Here is a 16,654-nt window from a genome sequence, read left to right as displayed (position 1 = left end):
CACAGCATCCAGCATTCCCTGTCCTATCTCTAGACACTTAACAGATGCTGTTCACTCTGGCCAACAAGCCTTTCCCTTTCCTTTTTCAGTTACTGAACTCCTACTCACCCTTCAAAACCCAGACTCAATTGTCCAGCAACATCTCAGGAACATCCTCAAACCTCCCCCACTCTACCCCTAACCTCCAACCTTGCCCATCTTGAGTCTCTCCCTCTACCCCAACCCCCATAATAATGATGGGGAAAGTGAAGCTCAGAGAAGTCAGGTCACTTGCCCAAAGTCACACAGCCAGTAAGTGTCCAAAGCTGACCTCAAATGCAAGCATGTGTAACTCCAAAACTTGTCTTTCTAGGGTACTGGAGCCCCCAGGAAAGTTACTTCCCCTCTCTGGGCCTCAGCTGACCCCTGCCACCATCAAGCCAAGACAATGAAGAAACAAGAGGCCCAGCGTGAGGCAGTGTCTAGCTCAGAGTCATGGAAAGTGCAAGGTAATGCCAGGGCTGTAAGCCAGACCTCCTGCCTCCCCACCCCCATTGTCAAGAGCTCCCCAGCAGGGAGCAGGGACTTACCAATACTGTCTGTGGAAGGGGCAGGCTTGGCTGCTAGCTGGCGGAGGTGACTGACCGAGCTGGGCCCAGGGGTGGATGCGTCCTGGGGCGGGGAGGAGTCGCAGGATTTGGAGGCAGGAGTGCTGGCCGGAAGATCGTTCTGGGGGAAAGGGCAAGACTGAACACCACCAGACACCTGGTGCCTTGCAGCCCAAGGATCTGGGCGGAAGGTGAGAGCAGGTACACTTGGGGCAGACCAGGGCTCATGGCAGGTATACACAGACACCTGGGGACAGGCCCCACAGGTGACCCCCTGAGCACAGGGCCCATGTGAGCATCCGTGCACATCCGAATGCCAGATGGACATCTGAGCATCGGGCCTCGGGGTGCACACACAGGAACCCACACAGTCTTGGGAGAATCGCACGTGTGTGATAAGGTATACGATGCAGCCACAGGGTAAAAAAGGCGGTGAACATTCACACACTTGGGGCAAGTTGGGCCCGTGGGGATCATGAGAGAAGGCAGTACACAGACTTAGAGGGTGTTACATCCTTTAGGGTAGAGGACCAAACTCTAGGATGGGCTCTGCAAGCAGGAGACCACAGCGTGTTCCCAAGGCAAGACCCTAGTACTGCTGGTCACCCACTTGCTCCCCATGAGGAGGGGATGTCTCCCACTGCTGTCCCTCCCCATGGGGACCCTGGAAGAGAGGGGAAGCTGAACCTCCATGTAGGAATAAGCTCCACCTCAGCTTTCTGTCATCGCTTTCTTTGCCTTTCAAGAAACTTCACATCCTCATCTTGTGTGGGCTTGCACCCTATCTTTCCTTCACAGGATCACACGTTTTGTGACAACCACATTCACACACCCATGGCAGGGAGTAGTTGGGGCCAACATGGGGACAGGGGGGCCACTGGGGGCTTCTCCATTAAAACAGCACTGCCCCTCCCCCTCTGCATCTCCTTGGCATGGGAAGAGGGCACAGGAGATGCCATGGGAGCCCCAACCTTGGCAGTTGCCATAGCAACCTGCTGGGAGGGGAAGCCTAGAAACCGACACAGTCTCCCTGGTAAGTGCAGGGCAGGGGTCTGGGGAAGAATTGGGGGCAGGGACAAATCGAGCTGAATTGAGAATGCCCGGGGGGGTTGGGAGGGTGGGGGAGTGCTTTCAGGTGGTCCCCTACACCAGGCATCAAACATCAGGAGAAGCAAGGAGAAAGTTTTTCTGGTATGAGTCATCTTTCCTTACAGTTGGGGCTGGTGTGTGTGTCCCCAAGGCCTTAACACTCCCAGGGCTGGAGTCAGCCTGGCCAGTTGCCAATTCTATAGTTTCACTCACTGTGTTTATTTTCACTGACTTCCTATCTATTGCTAGAGACACTTGTTTTCCACATAAGATGGTGAGTTATCTTTTAATATTATTTACAAAGTTGCGGAATGAGTCCACTTAGGAAAAATTACTGGGCTAAGGCAGAGGTGGATTTTTAGGGACATAATAATCAGGAAGGGAATGCTGGAGCACACCAGCCTGGCTCATTTCTCTCATCCCACATCTAACACGGCAGTCTGTTTTCAGGTCCCTGGGATGAATAAAATGAGTTTCAAGGCCCCCCCCGCCCACTTACCAGGACGAGTTCCTTGGCTCTGGGGAGCGGTGAGCCAAGGCTGGAGGCCAAGGAGGCTGGACTGTCCACAAGGTCCCGACGAGCAGGGATGCAGGTAGGTGCCTTTCCACATGGGGTGGTTGCTGGGCTGGGGGGCTCGGAGGGTTGGTCCTGGGTTTGAGGAGGTGACGATGAATGGGGAGGGCACTGAAGTGGCAGAGGAAGGAGAGCTCCTCTCTATACCCTACCTGTGTCCCACCCCGACCTCTAGAATGGACATCTAGGACCCACCTTGGGAGGATTATGAAACCTCCCTGTGCCTCAGTTGATTCATCGGTACAATGGGTTTAAGGACATAAGCTACACAGAGCAACAACTCTATATGGGCGTAGTTTTGTTTCCCCCCATCGAATAGATGAGGAAAAGTGAGGCCAAGGAAGGGGTGTCACTGCCCTGAAGTCACGCAGAGAACCAGGGCATGAAGCCACTTCCATTGCCTGCCTCTGGGTTTCTCTGGGCCTCAGTTTCCCCACCTATGCTATGGACAGGAGGTCAGCCTGGGATGTCCTGGTTTTCCCTACTGCCCCTGGCCCCATAGCATCCCCATCCCAGCCATCCCACAGAGAGGGGAACACAAGGCCCCCCAACTCTCCCAGATAACCCACTGCCTGCTCTGTGCCCAGATCAGACCTGAGGTCACAGCGGGAAGAGCCTGGACCCTGACTCACCTCGTCCACCACCAGGTTGTAATCGCTCTTGTCCTCGTCACTTTCCTGGGGGGACACGGGGGGAAGAGAGCTCACCCTGGCCCTACCCCTGCCTCCACACCCCCTTACATCTCCTTGGGAGGGTCTGATTGGGATTCTGGGGCTTGTTTCATTTGTTCAAGTACAAAGGAGGCCAGTGGGGGAAATCTCTCAAGGGAGAAGAATGGAGAAGATGAATATGAGCACCCAAGAGGTGCTGTGTGGCCTCAGTTTACCACTCTGTGCAGTGGGGTGAGAGCCAGAGGCCAGGAGCCTTACCTCCTTACCTCCTTCCCAGCTCTCGACCCACAGAGGCAATCAACCTCTCAGGCTGGTCGGCCTCACCCCACCCCCATCTGCCCACCCAAGTCCATGCGCGCCTCCCCCTCTACTCACATAAGGTCCTGATAGATCCTTCTCCTCAGCTCTCTGCTTTCCATTTCCACCCAGGCCACTGGGCCGCTCCTCTTCCACCACACTCTCCGGGGGTGAGGGAGACACACTCTGCAGAGCCACATGGGCCAGGTGGGAGAAAGAGTCAGAGCCCTGAGCCCAAGACTGGGTCCTGGCCCAGCCAGAACCGAGGAGCCTCATCACTGTTATTAGGATCTGTGCCCCAAGCTTCTCATCTGGAAAAAAGGACCTTCCAAGGGCCGATTCAGTGGAATTGTGACAATCACAAATGTCCCCAGATATCACCCAAGGGCCCCTGGGGGGCACCCATGCAAACTGAAATAAGCTCTGACTGCAAAATGCATTCGGAGCTTGGAGACAGAAAAGATCCCATTAAGACTGTTTTATGTTGTGCATTTGGGTTCTGAGGGAGGCATGAGCCAACCTTGCAGGTCTCTTTGCATGGCCCTGCAATAAACCTTTCTCTGCTCAAAAACAAAAAAAAAAACAAAAAAAACCAACCTTTTATGTTGATTACAGGTTGAAATATTGTAGATGCATCGTGTTAAATAAAATTTACTGTTGAAATTCATTTCACCTGCTTAACTTTCCTAATGTGGCTACTGGAAAATTCATAGTGATGTTTACAGAAAGTTAAATGTGTGATTGAAAATGCATGGGAACACACACACACTCGAGTGCGTGTAAAACCATGAAGTGGGAATAAGCCCTGTGGGGTGCACCCATGTCCATTTTCTGACTGTGACACTGTATTTTAGTTCTGAAAGATGTTATCACTGGGTGAGGGGTACAGGGGACCTCCTTGTACATTTCTTTGCAACCTCCCTGCACATCTGTAATGATTTCAAAACTAAACAATTTTTAAAAACTACCTACAGGGCTCACGTGATATTTCTGTTGTGCAGCCCTCTTGAAGATGATAAAAATGGAGAGGATGAGGGATAAATTAATGACAGAGGAATGGATGGAATGCTACCCAGGCATGCATTCATTTATTCTATTGCAAAAATTGCTAGAGATGGAAAATTTGAAATAAATAAAACTCTAGTCTTATGGGCAGCCCCCTACCCCCCCAAAAAAAGGCTACACAGTGTGAAAGCGGGATGTGGTCTCCTTCTGAGGCCCTAACAGCTCAGAACAAGCAGCTTCAGCCACATGTGAATACAAAGCAAATGTTAGGTAAGAGGGCAAGTCCCCGGAGCCCCTCAACTTACCCTGCTAGGGACTCTCTCCACTGGCAGGCGGGGGTGAGGTAAAGAGAGAGAAAGGAAAAGAAGTGGGGGGTTATATCCCATGGTGCTAGAGTGCTCAGCCGTCCACAGCACATAAAGCCCTCTTCCCAACTCAGAAACTCCCTCCTCCTTCTAACACCCTGGCAAGGAGTGGACTATCCCTTCCCTGCACCATTCAGATAGATGCCCAGAGAGGTTTATAACTTGCCCAAAGACACATAGCCCATGGAGAACAGAATTGAACCTGCAACTCTGCAGCCCCCTCCGTTCCCTCACATTTATTTTTTTTTATTTATTATTTCTTTTAAGGCTGTGCTGGGTTTTCGCTGCTGTGTGGGCTACTCTCTAGTTGAGTTACGCGAGCTTCTCATTGCAGTGGCTTCTTCTTGTGGAGCACGGGCTCTAAGGAGCGCAGGCTTCAGTAGTTGTGGCTCCTTGGCTCTAGAGCACAGGTTCAATTATTGTGGCACACAGGCTTAGTTGCTGCACAGCACGTGGGATCATCCTGGACCAGGGATTGATCCCGTGTCTCCTGCATTAGCAGGCAGCTTCTTTACCACTGAGCCACCTGGGAAATCCCATCCCTCTCATTTAGATGAGTTTAGTGGTCCTGCTACCCTCTCCCCACTCCCCCAGCCCCTTCCATCGGGGATGTCCACTCACCTCTGGACCCCTCCGCCTCCACACCTGCCCGCTCCTCCTTGGTGACTGCGGCCAGCTGAGCCTGGGCAGCCAGGGCTCCCGACAGGGCCAGCAGCCCCGTGGCACTGCCGCCCACCAGCCCCGCTGGGCGAGGGGTGAGGGGCACAGCGGGGGCATGGTGGGCCAGTGGCTGGAGCTGCTGCTGCTGGAGAGGAGGGGGGTGGGCCAGGGGCGGGCGGGGGCGGGCCCTGGGAGCCCCCGCTTCCCCTAGCCGAAGCCGGAGAGGCTGTGTCTGGGCAGACAGGGCCTGCCTTGGGGTCTCCAAGGCTACCGGAGCCCAGGTCAGCTAGCTGCCCACCCAGCACCCCCAGCTTCACCACCAAGGGCGGGGTGGGCGCCAGATGACTCACCCCAATGAGGCTGTTCAGCTCCCCGACTGTCACCTGCTTGGCCCGCTCCACGGCCTGCAGGACCTGCTGTTGGTGCTGGAGGTAGGGGTGGGGTCAGGGACACTCAGGAGAGCACCCTTATCTGATCAGAGACCCTACCTTTCAGACAACACCCTCTGGGACCCCCCCTTTATTTATCAGTCACACCCTGCAGGCATATGGGATCTTAGTTCCCTGACCAGGAATCCAACCCGCGCCCCCTCCAGTGGGAGCACTGGACCATCAGGAAAGCACCCGCCCCTCTTCTTCTCTCACTTGCTCTATTTTCTTTCTCTCCTTTCAAAATCAGGAAACAAACAAAGCAATGCAGTGCAGTTCAAACCAATACTTAGAAAGCGGAGTTTATACATCAGAGTCCCCGCCTTCGGCACTGCTGACGTCGTGGCTGGGTCACCCTGTATGGGGACCGTCCCGGGCACTGTGGTGTGTGGAGCCCCGTCCCTGCCCCCAACACTCACTGGATGCCAGAAACACCCCCAGTAGTGACAAGCACAAAGGTCCCCACCATCACCCAGTGTCCCCTGAGGACAGAATCACCGCCAGTAAAGAACCACTGTACAAATAAGCAGCCGTGGACCAATCACCCAGGTCACAAAATACAAACTGGCAGTCTCTAAAGGCCCCCCATGCACCCCACCCTCATCCCGCCCTCCTTCCTTCCTTCCTCTCCCCTCTTTCACACGGTGATAAAACATCCTCAACTGCACTGTTGGATACAGAAGCCATTTGCAGCCACTGAGCACTTGAAATGTGGCTGGTGCAACTGAGGAACGAGATGCCTCCTTTAATCAATTTGACAGAAATTTACATATTAATTTAATGTAATATATTATAAAAGAAATAAAAATTAATACAGATGTAAATGGCCACACATAGCTAGTGGCTCCTATGTTCTCTCTAAGGCCACTTTTGCACCCAAACTACCCAGGATGGAGATTGGGGCTGTTCCCACTAAGGAGGTGTCAGGATACTGATGGGGTGTCCTGTATGGGGCACACCTGAAAGGGTGTGTCCAGGCCAGGGGTTGGTATGTTTTGACTGCAAAGGGCCAGAGAGTCAATAATTTTGGTTTTGTAGGCCAGAGGGTCTCTATGGAAACTACTCAGCTCTGCCATTTTATGGTGAAAGCTGCCATAGACAATAAGAACATGAATGGGCATGGCTGTGTGCCAATAAAACTTTATTTACAAAACAAGGGAAGGGCCAGTGATTTAGCCCTCAGGTTGTTGTATGCTGACTTCTGGTCTAGAAGCATGGAACTTCCTGGGACACATGTGTGTCTCAATTCACTCCTTCCCGAAGTCCTTTTACCCCATTTCCTACTATAGTTTGGCCTCTGTCACGTTGGGCCACCTTGTTCAGACACCATCTCTAAATCCGAGACCAGACAGAATGAATCTCACTCCATCTCAAGAGCCCAGAAACCTTGATGGGGTTTTGATGGGGTCCAAACCAAAAGGAGCATCTTCCCCTTTTGTGGTCTCCAACACAGTAAGGGCCCCCTGTGTAGCCACCTTGTGTCAGAATCTGTCCTCTCATCTCTCTGGAGATAGAATGTTCCAGATGGAAGCAGGAATGGGGGTTGCAAAGGTCCCGAAGAGCTTAGGGCATTTGCACAAGGGCTAACTTTATTTTTTAAGTTTCAATGAAGTGCTCACACTCTCTTGCCTTATCTGTCCCTTTCCACATTTTTGTGTTATTGTGATTACAAGTACATAAGAGTTACCCTTTAACCATGTTTAAGTGGCATTAAGCATATTCACATTGTCCTGCAACCATTCCCACAATCATCTCCAGAGCTTTTTCATCTTCCCAAATGGAAACTCTGTCCCCATGAAGTATTGACTCCCTGTTCCCTCCCCCAGCCCTTGGCCCCACCACCTACTTCCTGTCTCTGTGGATCTGACTCCTCCAGGGACCTCCTGTGAATGGAATCACATAGTATATGTCCTTTTGTGACTGGCTGATTTCCATCAGCATAATGTAGGGACTAAGTACCAGGGACAGACTTTTATTAGGTGTTTACTAAACACCAGCATCATCTTCACCACCTTGTATGTAGCCGCTGTTCTAAATTTTATGACGGAGGCACAGAGAGGGCAAGCCACTAGTCCAAGGCCACGTGGCCAGGATTTGGACCGAGGCAGCCTGGCTGCAGGTTTGAGCACCAACCCCCTTCCCTCTCAGCCAACACCTGCCTCCATCCGGAAAGTCCCAGCCCAGCCAGTGCCTAGACCCCCAGGCCAAATCCTTCTTCCAGTTCCCCTCCCCCACCCCCATGAAACCCACTTACCTCTTGAGTCAGGAAGGGGATAATCTGAGCACAGATCCCACTGAGACGCTTCACAATCTCGGCCTGGCAGGAAGCAACGGGGAGGAGGCTTGGAGGGCAGGCTGTCAATCCACAACCTCAACTCCAGGGCACAACAAGCCTTGCAAAGCTTGGGGTGAGGGGCCTATCACCCACAGGTGCAAATATGGGACACAGGCTGAGAGTCTGGCAGAGAGGCTGTCCACCTGATGTCCAGTGCAGCCTTGAGCTGGGAGACAGGACGGATATACCACCTGCCAGACCCACTCAACAGAGATTCCCAGAAAGCAGGTGCAGCCGCCCAGTGCAGACTGGGACCTACCCCCGCTCCCCCAGGAGCTTTGAGTTCAGCATAAACAGAGGGAGTGGAGCCCCCGCCTGAAGTCCCAAGTTCAAGCCCTGCCTGGACCCAGGTCTTTCCCAGGCATGGCCCCTCTCTAGGTTGCCCCTGTGCCCTGTGGCTGCAGTCAGCAGGCCATCCCAGTATACCACACTCAGGAGTGTGATGCTATAAGAAATACACATTGTGGGGGAAAGAATTTGAAAAATAGCTACATGTATATGTATAGCTGTCCCTTTGCTGCATACCTGAAATTAACACAACATTGTTAATCAACTCTAACCCAAATAAAACAAAAAGTTAAAATATATGTATATACATTTGCTCTTTGCCCTGTTCTTGGCACAGAGCTCCTACAACCTTAGGGATTTCAGAATAGCAGCAGCGAGAGGAGCATCTTTTGTCATTCACAATAAGTCCATGTCACCCACACTTGAGTGACACTTAGGGATGGAACTTCTCTCAGTCCTACCCCCAACCCCCGACCTCCAAGGAGGGGAGAGGGGCTGGGGGTGGCAGAGAGCTTCCTGGTGGGTAGATGCATGTTTGTGCTGGGAGACAGTGCCCGGAGAGGGCATAGAAGCTCCAGGCCCTTCTCCATAACCTTGTCCTGTGTATCTCTTCCATCAGGCTGTTTCTAAGTCATATCTTTTATCATAAATGGGTAATATAAGTAAGAGCTTTCCTGAGTTCTGTGAGCCATTCTGGCAAAACATCAGACCAGGGAGTGGGTTATGGGAACTCTGATTTATAGCTGGTGGGTCAGAGGCCCAGGAGGCAGGGGCAGTCCTGTGGGGCCCTAATCCTAACGCTGAACCACTGGGGTTTGCACTGACTCTGGGTAGGTGTGTTAGGGTTGAATTGAAGCATAGGGACACCCAGCTGGTGTCAGATTTCCAGAACTGTTCTGTGTAGCGAAAACACACACATTTGGTGTCAGAGAGTGGGTTAGAAATAGTGTGGTTTTACTTGTAGGTTTCATCTGGGACCGGGGCTGGGCAGGGAGTGCCCCATAGAGGCTGAACAGAGGGGAAATATGTGAGTGGGTGGGGAAGGGGGTTTTCTGTCAGTCTGTGCTTTGCCTCTGCCTGAGTTACAGAGCTGCTGGATGCACCTGGGTGAGGCTGTGTCTTCCATCTCATACCAGGAGGGTGGAACCAGGCTCCCAGAGCTGGGATCCACCCCATAAAGAGGCCTAGTTCATGCACCCAAAGGACCACACCATGCTGCAGGCAAACAAGCCCCCTCCTACCCACCCCAGACCCAGCAGAACCCACAGAGACCCAGAAAAGCATGCCAAGGCAGGCTCCCTCCATGCACTCCCAGCTCACCCTCACTTCTTCCCACTCACCAGAAAGACCCTAGGCTCTGCCGATTTATTCTAATATTCTGATGGACAGAACCCAAGATTCCATCAACCTTAGAATCTCCGGGTCCCTCTCGTCCTCTTAGAAAACTTTATCTTGGGTGCATGGGTGATTCTATGATAAAATTCTCCCCTCCCCTTTAGAAACCATCAAAAAATCTTGAGATCAGCCTCAGGATCTGGGGGTTAATCTCGGGCAAATGGAGCCAATTTCAGAACCTTCAGGTATGACTCAGAACCCTGAGATCACTCTCAGACATAGAAGACAGTCTCAGAACCTTGGATCATTAGCATTAATCTTAGAACCTTCAAAATGGTATCAGAACCTAGGGGTTCCATCTCAGACCCTAAGGATCCATCTCCATATGTCAGATACATTGAGCTGAAAGGGACCTCTAAGACTGTCCGTTTGTCTCCTTCTTAGGACAGAAGTCCCTCCCCACGCTCTGTGACCTGGCTGCTGGCCTCTGCTACAAGGAAGCCTGGCCCCTGTCTGCTGCCCACATCTCTCCTGAACAAGATCTCCAGAAATTCATTTTCAAGGCTGAAATCTGGCCCCTGGTCCCAGAGGTTTCAGGATAAGACGTCTGCTCCCTGGGCCTGTGACTGCTGGAGATCTGGGTCCCTCTCATAGCTTCCAGACCCCTCTCCTCCCTACTGGACACCCTTACCCCCAACACACTGTTACCTGCTTATGCATTTCGATGTTGAGCCCGTAGGACATTTCATAGTACTGCAAAGGAAAGGCCATCTGGCAGTGTCCATCGTAGCCATGGATGTCCAACTGCACTGGGTGACTGGGTCTTCCAACAGCCCCCAGACTCAGGGCATCACAGCAGGACCCAGAGCCTCCCAGCTCCTTGGGGGCCCAGAGAGAGAGCCCAGAGGAGAAAGCAGGACTCTCTTCCCTCCATTCTCTCTAGGGGGTGGGGTAGATGAGCAGTGCCCAGAGACCCCAGCCCCTCAGAGATGCCCAGGAGGAGAGGAGGTATCCTCGATTTATTGTTCCAAGAGCTGGGAGACAGCCTGGAACCCCAAGCAGCCCATTTTACAGATGAGGGAAATTGAGGCCTACAGCCGGCTGGGGACATGTCCCAGAGGGGTATTGGAGTTGGAGTTCATGCCCATCGTATTTCAACTCACAGACAAGCCATCTTCCCCACTGCCTCCCACCCAGTATGACGACCCCCTCACCATGACATAATGTCGCTGCATTTCTGTCTTCTCACTGGCCAACTTCTCACACTCCAGCTTGAGGCTGGGAAGAGGATGGAACATTGGGATTCCACTCTCCTTGCCCCCCAGCAGAGACACCCACGGACCCCTTCTGGGCCAGTTTCCACAGTGATGAGATTGGCTCTCCCCCATCCCACCTCCACACACCCACCCCTCAACTCCCGCTCCCAGGCCGGCCCCATCCCTTGCCAGGCTCCAAGTGTCCCAGCACTGGACGGGCTGTCCTCCTCACCTACGCTTCTACCTGGAAGCCCTCCTCTCGGCCCTGGGGTCCCTCCGTCCTCCCAGCACGCTGGTGACCCCGCCCCTCTCCCCCAGGCGAGCCCCCTGGGGAGGGGCGCCCCGGTCCCCCACCCCTTACCTGTGGTACTGAGCCTGAAGAAACTGGAATTCTTCTTTGATGCGATCGCAGATCTCCAAGATCGAGAACTTGAAGGGCTGGCCGGACTGAAGCGGGGTCTTGGGGGGGACGCCCAGGTCTGAGTTCCTGGACGCCCGGCGCCCGCCACCTCCCCGCAGCCCGAGCCCCCACTCACCGGGTGCCTTCCCTGGGGGTACATCCTGCCGATCCAGGAGGCCCTCCGCCACGATTCCGGAGCTTGACGATCTGGGGGGGCCAGGCGAAGGCGGGGTGGGGGAGAGGCTGGGGTGGGGGGTCTGCCCGAGAAAGAAGGGGCAGCGGCGTGGGGCAGGGGACCCTGGAGTTCCCCCGCCCCCCGAGCGAGCGCGCGGTGTCGCGGGGACCAAGGGGCGCCGAGGCCCCCGCCGGGCGTGGGGCGCGCGACCGGCGCAGAAGGTCGGGCGAGCGGCGGCCGGTTTCCGAGGCGCGGGCGGCGGGCCCCGCGCGGAGCCGCCTCCCTCCGGCGGGGCTCGGCCGGGAGCCGCGGGCAGAGCCGCCTTAAGGTGGCGCCGCCGCCCCCGGCCCGCCCACCCGGCCCGCCCGCCCCGCGCGTCGCGGCCCCGGGACCACCCCCTCCCTTCCACCCGGGAGCAGCAGGGAAATTGAGGCTAGCGTCCAGCCTCGCAAAAGTCGCCACTGCCCACTCTCCCGAGGACCCAAGAGAGAAAAACCAGTTGAACACCTAGTGACCCACTGTGAGGGTAGCTTGGTGCGGGGAGGACAGGAGGGCGCCAGAAATGGTCTTTCTGAGGAAATGGGCTTAGACTTAAGGATGGGGAAAACAGCCTGCCAAGCGCTGGCTGGAGAACCTGCCCGCAGGGACAGGGTCTAACCTGTAAAAACATCAGAGGAGGGTCGAGCTGGGGGGCAGAGCCAGGCCCCTCCACCCTCACTGGGCCTCGGTATTCGGTATTCTCACCTGTAAAATGGTCAAAGCAGGGGCTATTTTTCCACTACGCGCACAAGAACAGCCCTCAGCCTGCCCTGGAGGGGAGTAAACTTCCAGAGGTGGGAATTGGGTTCCCATGGCCACACCAGTGGACCTGGCTGTCTCCCCTCTCAGACCATGAGCTCCTAGAAAACAGAGGTCCCACTGAGGACAAATATGAATCTCTGCCATCAGACTGAGATCTCCCTGAGGGTGGGGCTCCATCTCCCATTGCAGACTGCACATATCCAGTGACGTGGGAGGTGGGACATTCTTATTCCCATCATGCTCATGAGAAACTTCAGAGTCGTTTGTTAAATCAATCAACAAACATGTGTGGAAAGCCTAGTGTGGACCAGACACTGCTCCAGGCCCAGAAGTTCAACAGGGAACCAAACAGAGAAAACCCCTGGCCTTGTGTTAATATCTGCACCCATGTCTGTAGATGAGTGAGCAGAAGCATACAAAAGCCCTGTTAAATTTATTGAGCACCTATGACATGCCAGGCCTCCTCCTCAGCAGAAGGAATACAGGATGGAGAACAGATTTCTTGGCTTCTCTGAGATCAGTGGATAAAACGAGATTGTAGCTTGAAAATCATGAAATTGTGTGTGTACAAAGAGGCTTTGCGGGGGGCAATTATGGAGATTAGAGGGAATCTACTTATTTGGGGTGTCTGAGAGAAACCTCTTGGAGGAGGTTGACACATGAAGGATAAAGATGGGGAGTCATGGGAAGAGGAAGGGAGATTCTAAGGATGAAGGATAAAGATACAGGTGTATGTTGTGAAAATGTTAGTTGCTCAGTCATGTCTGACTCTTTGCAACCCCATGGGCTGTAGCTCACTGACTCCTCTGACCATGGAATTCTCCAAGCCAGAATATTGCAGTGGGTTGCCATTCCCTTCTCCAGGGGAATCTTCCTGACCCAGGATCAAACCCAGGTCTTCCGCACTGCAGGCAGATTCTTACTGTCTGAGCCACCAGGGAAGCTGGGGTATAAGTATACTATGGTTCCCTATTGCCATCAAGAAAAAACCCATATTCCTTCCTCTTCCCGCAAGGCCCTGCACAAACCCCCTCCCCACCCTCCCATCCCTCATCCCAACTCACATCACTTTCACCCTCTTTCATTCCCCTCCAGCTACAAGGGCTTCTCCTGCTGTTCTCCAAGGAACCCAGTAGGATCCTACCCCAGGGCCTTTGCACTTCCTGCTCCCTTTCCCTGGAATGCTGTTCCCTTGCTTCTCATTATTCAGGTCTCAGCACCAACATCAACTCCTTGGAAAGGCCCTTCCTAGCCACCCACTTAAGCAATATTCACCCACCCACTCCACCATGTTATTCTCGAACACTGCATCTTGTACTCTCTCTTGCTCTCTTGGCCCTATCAGAGTTTGTTTTGACATGATTGTGTTTCTTTGTGGGTTGTTCCACTCATTCTTCTCCCTCACTCGGCCATGTTGGGACAGAACCTGTCTTAGTGCCTGCAGAACCTGGCACACAGTAAGTACTCAATAAATGAACAGGCAGGGGCGTGAGAAGAAAGAGTGGATCCAGCTAAAGGCAGACATCACTGACCGCACTCCTGCTGGGGAATTCTAAAAAACAGAGAGTGCCAGCATTCCATGACGCCAAAAGTTCATCAGTCCAAGTTTGGGGGCATCTGTGCAGTCCTAATTCCAAAACCTTTCCAGGAGGTAGCTTACCTCCCTGGGAAGACAAAAGCTCCCCGCTCTGGGCCACTTCCTCATCCTCTACTGCTTCCACCTCCTGAAGTCCAACGGCTCCTTCTTGACCCTCACCTCGGACCTATGCACAGAGTGGACTTCACCCTCCCAGCCCCCATGCCCTCCCGACATGCTGGACCTCCTTCTTCTCTGAGGCTGGTCTCTTTCCTCCTAGCCTAGTCATCTGAATGTCACCTTCGCCCACACCTCTGGCTGCCCAGGCTCTGAGCCACCATGTTCTCTTAGAGGCTTCAGGCATCACCTTCATGAAGATGGCTCTAAGCTCTGGCTCCACCCCGGTCCCTACCCTGAGGCCCAGCCCTGTGGGTAGAGTCCCCACTAATGGATGTCCCCCAGGCCACTAGATGCAGCAGCTTTCCCCAGACCTGTCTGTCACCTGGTCAGACCCCAATCACCTTGATCCTCCAAGATCCTAGAGCATCATCCTAGTCTCTTCTCATCTCTTCACCTACCACGCAACCTTGCTTCCCATCCCCGCACCCCTTGCCTGCATCAGCCTTCCTCCTTCTCCCGTCTGGACCTCAAGCCACCTTCTCACTCTGAGTACGTTTCACTCTTGTCACTTTCTGAGTCTGGCCTGCCCTCACTTAAAGCTACCCCATGGCTCCCTATTGCCCTTGGGACAAAGTCCCAGATCTTCAGGCTAGCATCAGATGCCCTGCACCACCTGGTCTAAGCCAGCTTTACCTCCCCCTCCATCAGTTGAAACTCTCTGCTCAGGCCACACCAGCCAGATTACCTCATCTGTGCTCTTTCTTACCTCTAGGCCTTTGTTTTTGTTATTATCTCTTTCTGAAATCCCCTCCCACTCCTTTTCTGCCTGGAGAAAATCCATTCCTTCAAAGTTCAACCCAAAAGGCACCTCCTCCAGGCAGCTTCTCCAAAAGGCATCTCCCACTACACACAAAATTGGCAGGTTCATATTTATTCTCTAACCACCTCCTCATGGGGAAGATGCTGGGGCCTTGGTGAGGGCCAGCCCCAGGCTTGCTTAGGAGGCTCCAAGGGGCAGAGGGCATGAGACAGAGCTGAGGACACCCTGCAAGTCCACATGAGCAGTGCCAGGACAAAGGAGTACCCAGAGGAGGAACAGGAGCTTTGCCTGGTGAGTTCAGAGAAGGCTTCCTGGAGGAAGGAACCTTTACCCATCAGTCTTCAGATCCCTCAGCCAGGCACACTCCACATGGGAGGGTAAATACAGATTTGTGGATTGCCTGAGAAGCCACAAAACCACACACACACACACACACACACACACACACACACACACACTACAAGTCAGTGTGTATAATTTGCCAGGAAGGAGGAGATGGTTTGTTCTGAGAAGAAGCAACCCCAGCTTTGGGAGCAGCAGCTTTGAGAGTTTGGGGAGGCTCAGCAGAGAGCAGTCTGTGACCTGGGTGGAGAAGACGGTGGGGGGGACCCCTAGGCGGCCGATTACTTGATAACTCGCTGAAATGCCACATCCGGCCAGACAGGGAGGCAGGGAAAGGACTGCCAGGCATGAGTTACAGCCTGGGCAGTCTAGCACAACCTTCTCACTTCACTAGAAAGGCTTTCCTCATCTAACTCATTTGCCATCCAGGGCTTCACGCCCCACCCCTCTGGGTCTCAGTTTCCCCATCTACAAAACCCTGGGAGAAAGGCAACGTTGGGGAATGGGACTTAGCTTTTGACCTCTTCCCTCCCACTGCACAGAAAGACTCAGCCCCGGTTCCTGGCTGGGTTTTTATGATGTGGATGTGGTGTGTTTTTTTTTTTTTTAAAGGAAAAAGCTGAGAAGCAGCACTGGGACCCGGTATTGCTCAGACCACCTTAAATCAGCCTCGCCGCCCCAGCTACTGTGGAAATTCCTTTCTCTGCGGTGGTTGGCTGGGCGCGCCAGCCAATCCGCCTGCGGCGCTCCCACATGGGTCCGTGACGTCACAATGGGAAACGACCAATGGGGATCAGGGATCTGGCAACCAATGGCAGAAAGTGCTAGGATTGGCTGGGCCAATCGGAAGGCGGCAAGGCGCTCCCAGCAGGGTATGGAGAGTGTGCCTCCCCTCCCTGAGAGAAGCCTGAGATCCTTGTGGACGCCTGATTCTAGCCCCGGTTTGGCTTTCTGGGGGGTACTCCAGCTCGGTTAGTATCCAAAAAGCGCGGGGAGAAGCGAGCCACCTCCTAAGCCTGGCTGGTCTTCCCTTAAAAAGAAGAGTTCCGTAGTCCAACATACTACCTTGCAAAAAGCCTGGCCAGCTGGCTGGGCCGACTAGCGCTTTTAGCCCTATTTCACAGATGGGTAAACTGAGGTAGAGACGTCAAGTCACTCCAGACGCCTAGGGAAGAACTGAGACTCTCACCCAAGCCCGGAGTCTCCCAGCGCGGCTCAGTTTCTCCCATCAGGTCGGATGGGAAGGGATGGGCCCAGGTGTAGGCGAAGGGAGAGGGTCGCTGGTCCCCATGACTCGGTTTCCCCGGGCGCGAATGGGAGAAGAGACGGGAGCAGGGATTCTCAGAAAGACTACGAGCCCCAGAAGCTCCTGCGCGGCGCCCGCCCGGGCTGTCAATCAAAGTAACGTGGGTCCCTCTCCGGCCCGCGCTCCCCCGCCCGCCGCCTCTCTCCTGCCAGCTCCTGCTCCCTCCCCGCCGGCTCCGGGCCCGGCGCGGTATAATTACAGCCCATTGATCCGACCCGGGCCGG

At 54.1% G+C, this 16,654-nt stretch overlaps 1 protein-coding gene across 7 annotated transcripts in view; it reads right to left on the bottom strand.

Moving 5' to 3' along the window:
- TLE2 (TLE family member 2, transcriptional corepressor) overlaps positions 1–16,654 on the bottom strand; it is a 29,530-nt gene that overhangs the window by 8,695 nt on the left and 4,181 nt on the right. The window contains exons 2-13 of one of the 7 annotated variants that reach the window (XM_059888674.1): positions 11,427–11,497; positions 11,252–11,349; positions 10,849–10,912; positions 10,343–10,387; positions 7,931–7,993; positions 5,599–5,673; positions 5,210–5,393; positions 4,529–4,548; positions 3,297–3,404; positions 2,883–2,927; positions 2,176–2,361; positions 570–708 (exon numbers count right to left, since the gene is read on the bottom strand). In XM_059888674.1, coding sequence (XP_059744657.1) covers positions 570–708; positions 2,176–2,361; positions 2,883–2,927; positions 3,297–3,404; positions 4,529–4,548; positions 5,210–5,393; positions 5,599–5,673; positions 7,931–7,993; positions 10,343–10,387; positions 10,849–10,912; positions 11,252–11,349; positions 11,427–11,497 — 1,098 coding nt within the window. Of the gene's footprint in view, positions 1–569; positions 709–2,175; positions 2,362–2,882; positions 2,928–3,296; positions 3,405–4,528; positions 4,549–5,209; positions 5,394–5,598; positions 5,674–7,930; positions 7,994–10,342; positions 10,388–10,848; positions 10,913–11,251; positions 11,350–11,426; positions 11,767–16,654 lie in introns of those variants that run through there. The other 6 variants (XM_059888675.1, XM_024995030.2, XM_024995031.2 and 3 more) reach the window with 6 other exon arrangements.

The sequence above is a fragment of the Bos taurus genome, chromosome 7, assembly GCF_002263795.3.
Source record: "Bos taurus isolate L1 Dominette 01449 registration number 42190680 breed Hereford chromosome 7, ARS-UCD2.0, whole genome shotgun sequence".
Taxonomy (NCBI): Eukaryota; Metazoa; Chordata; class Mammalia; order Artiodactyla; family Bovidae; genus Bos; species Bos taurus.
This window is presented reverse-complemented; position numbering and strand designations above follow the sequence as displayed.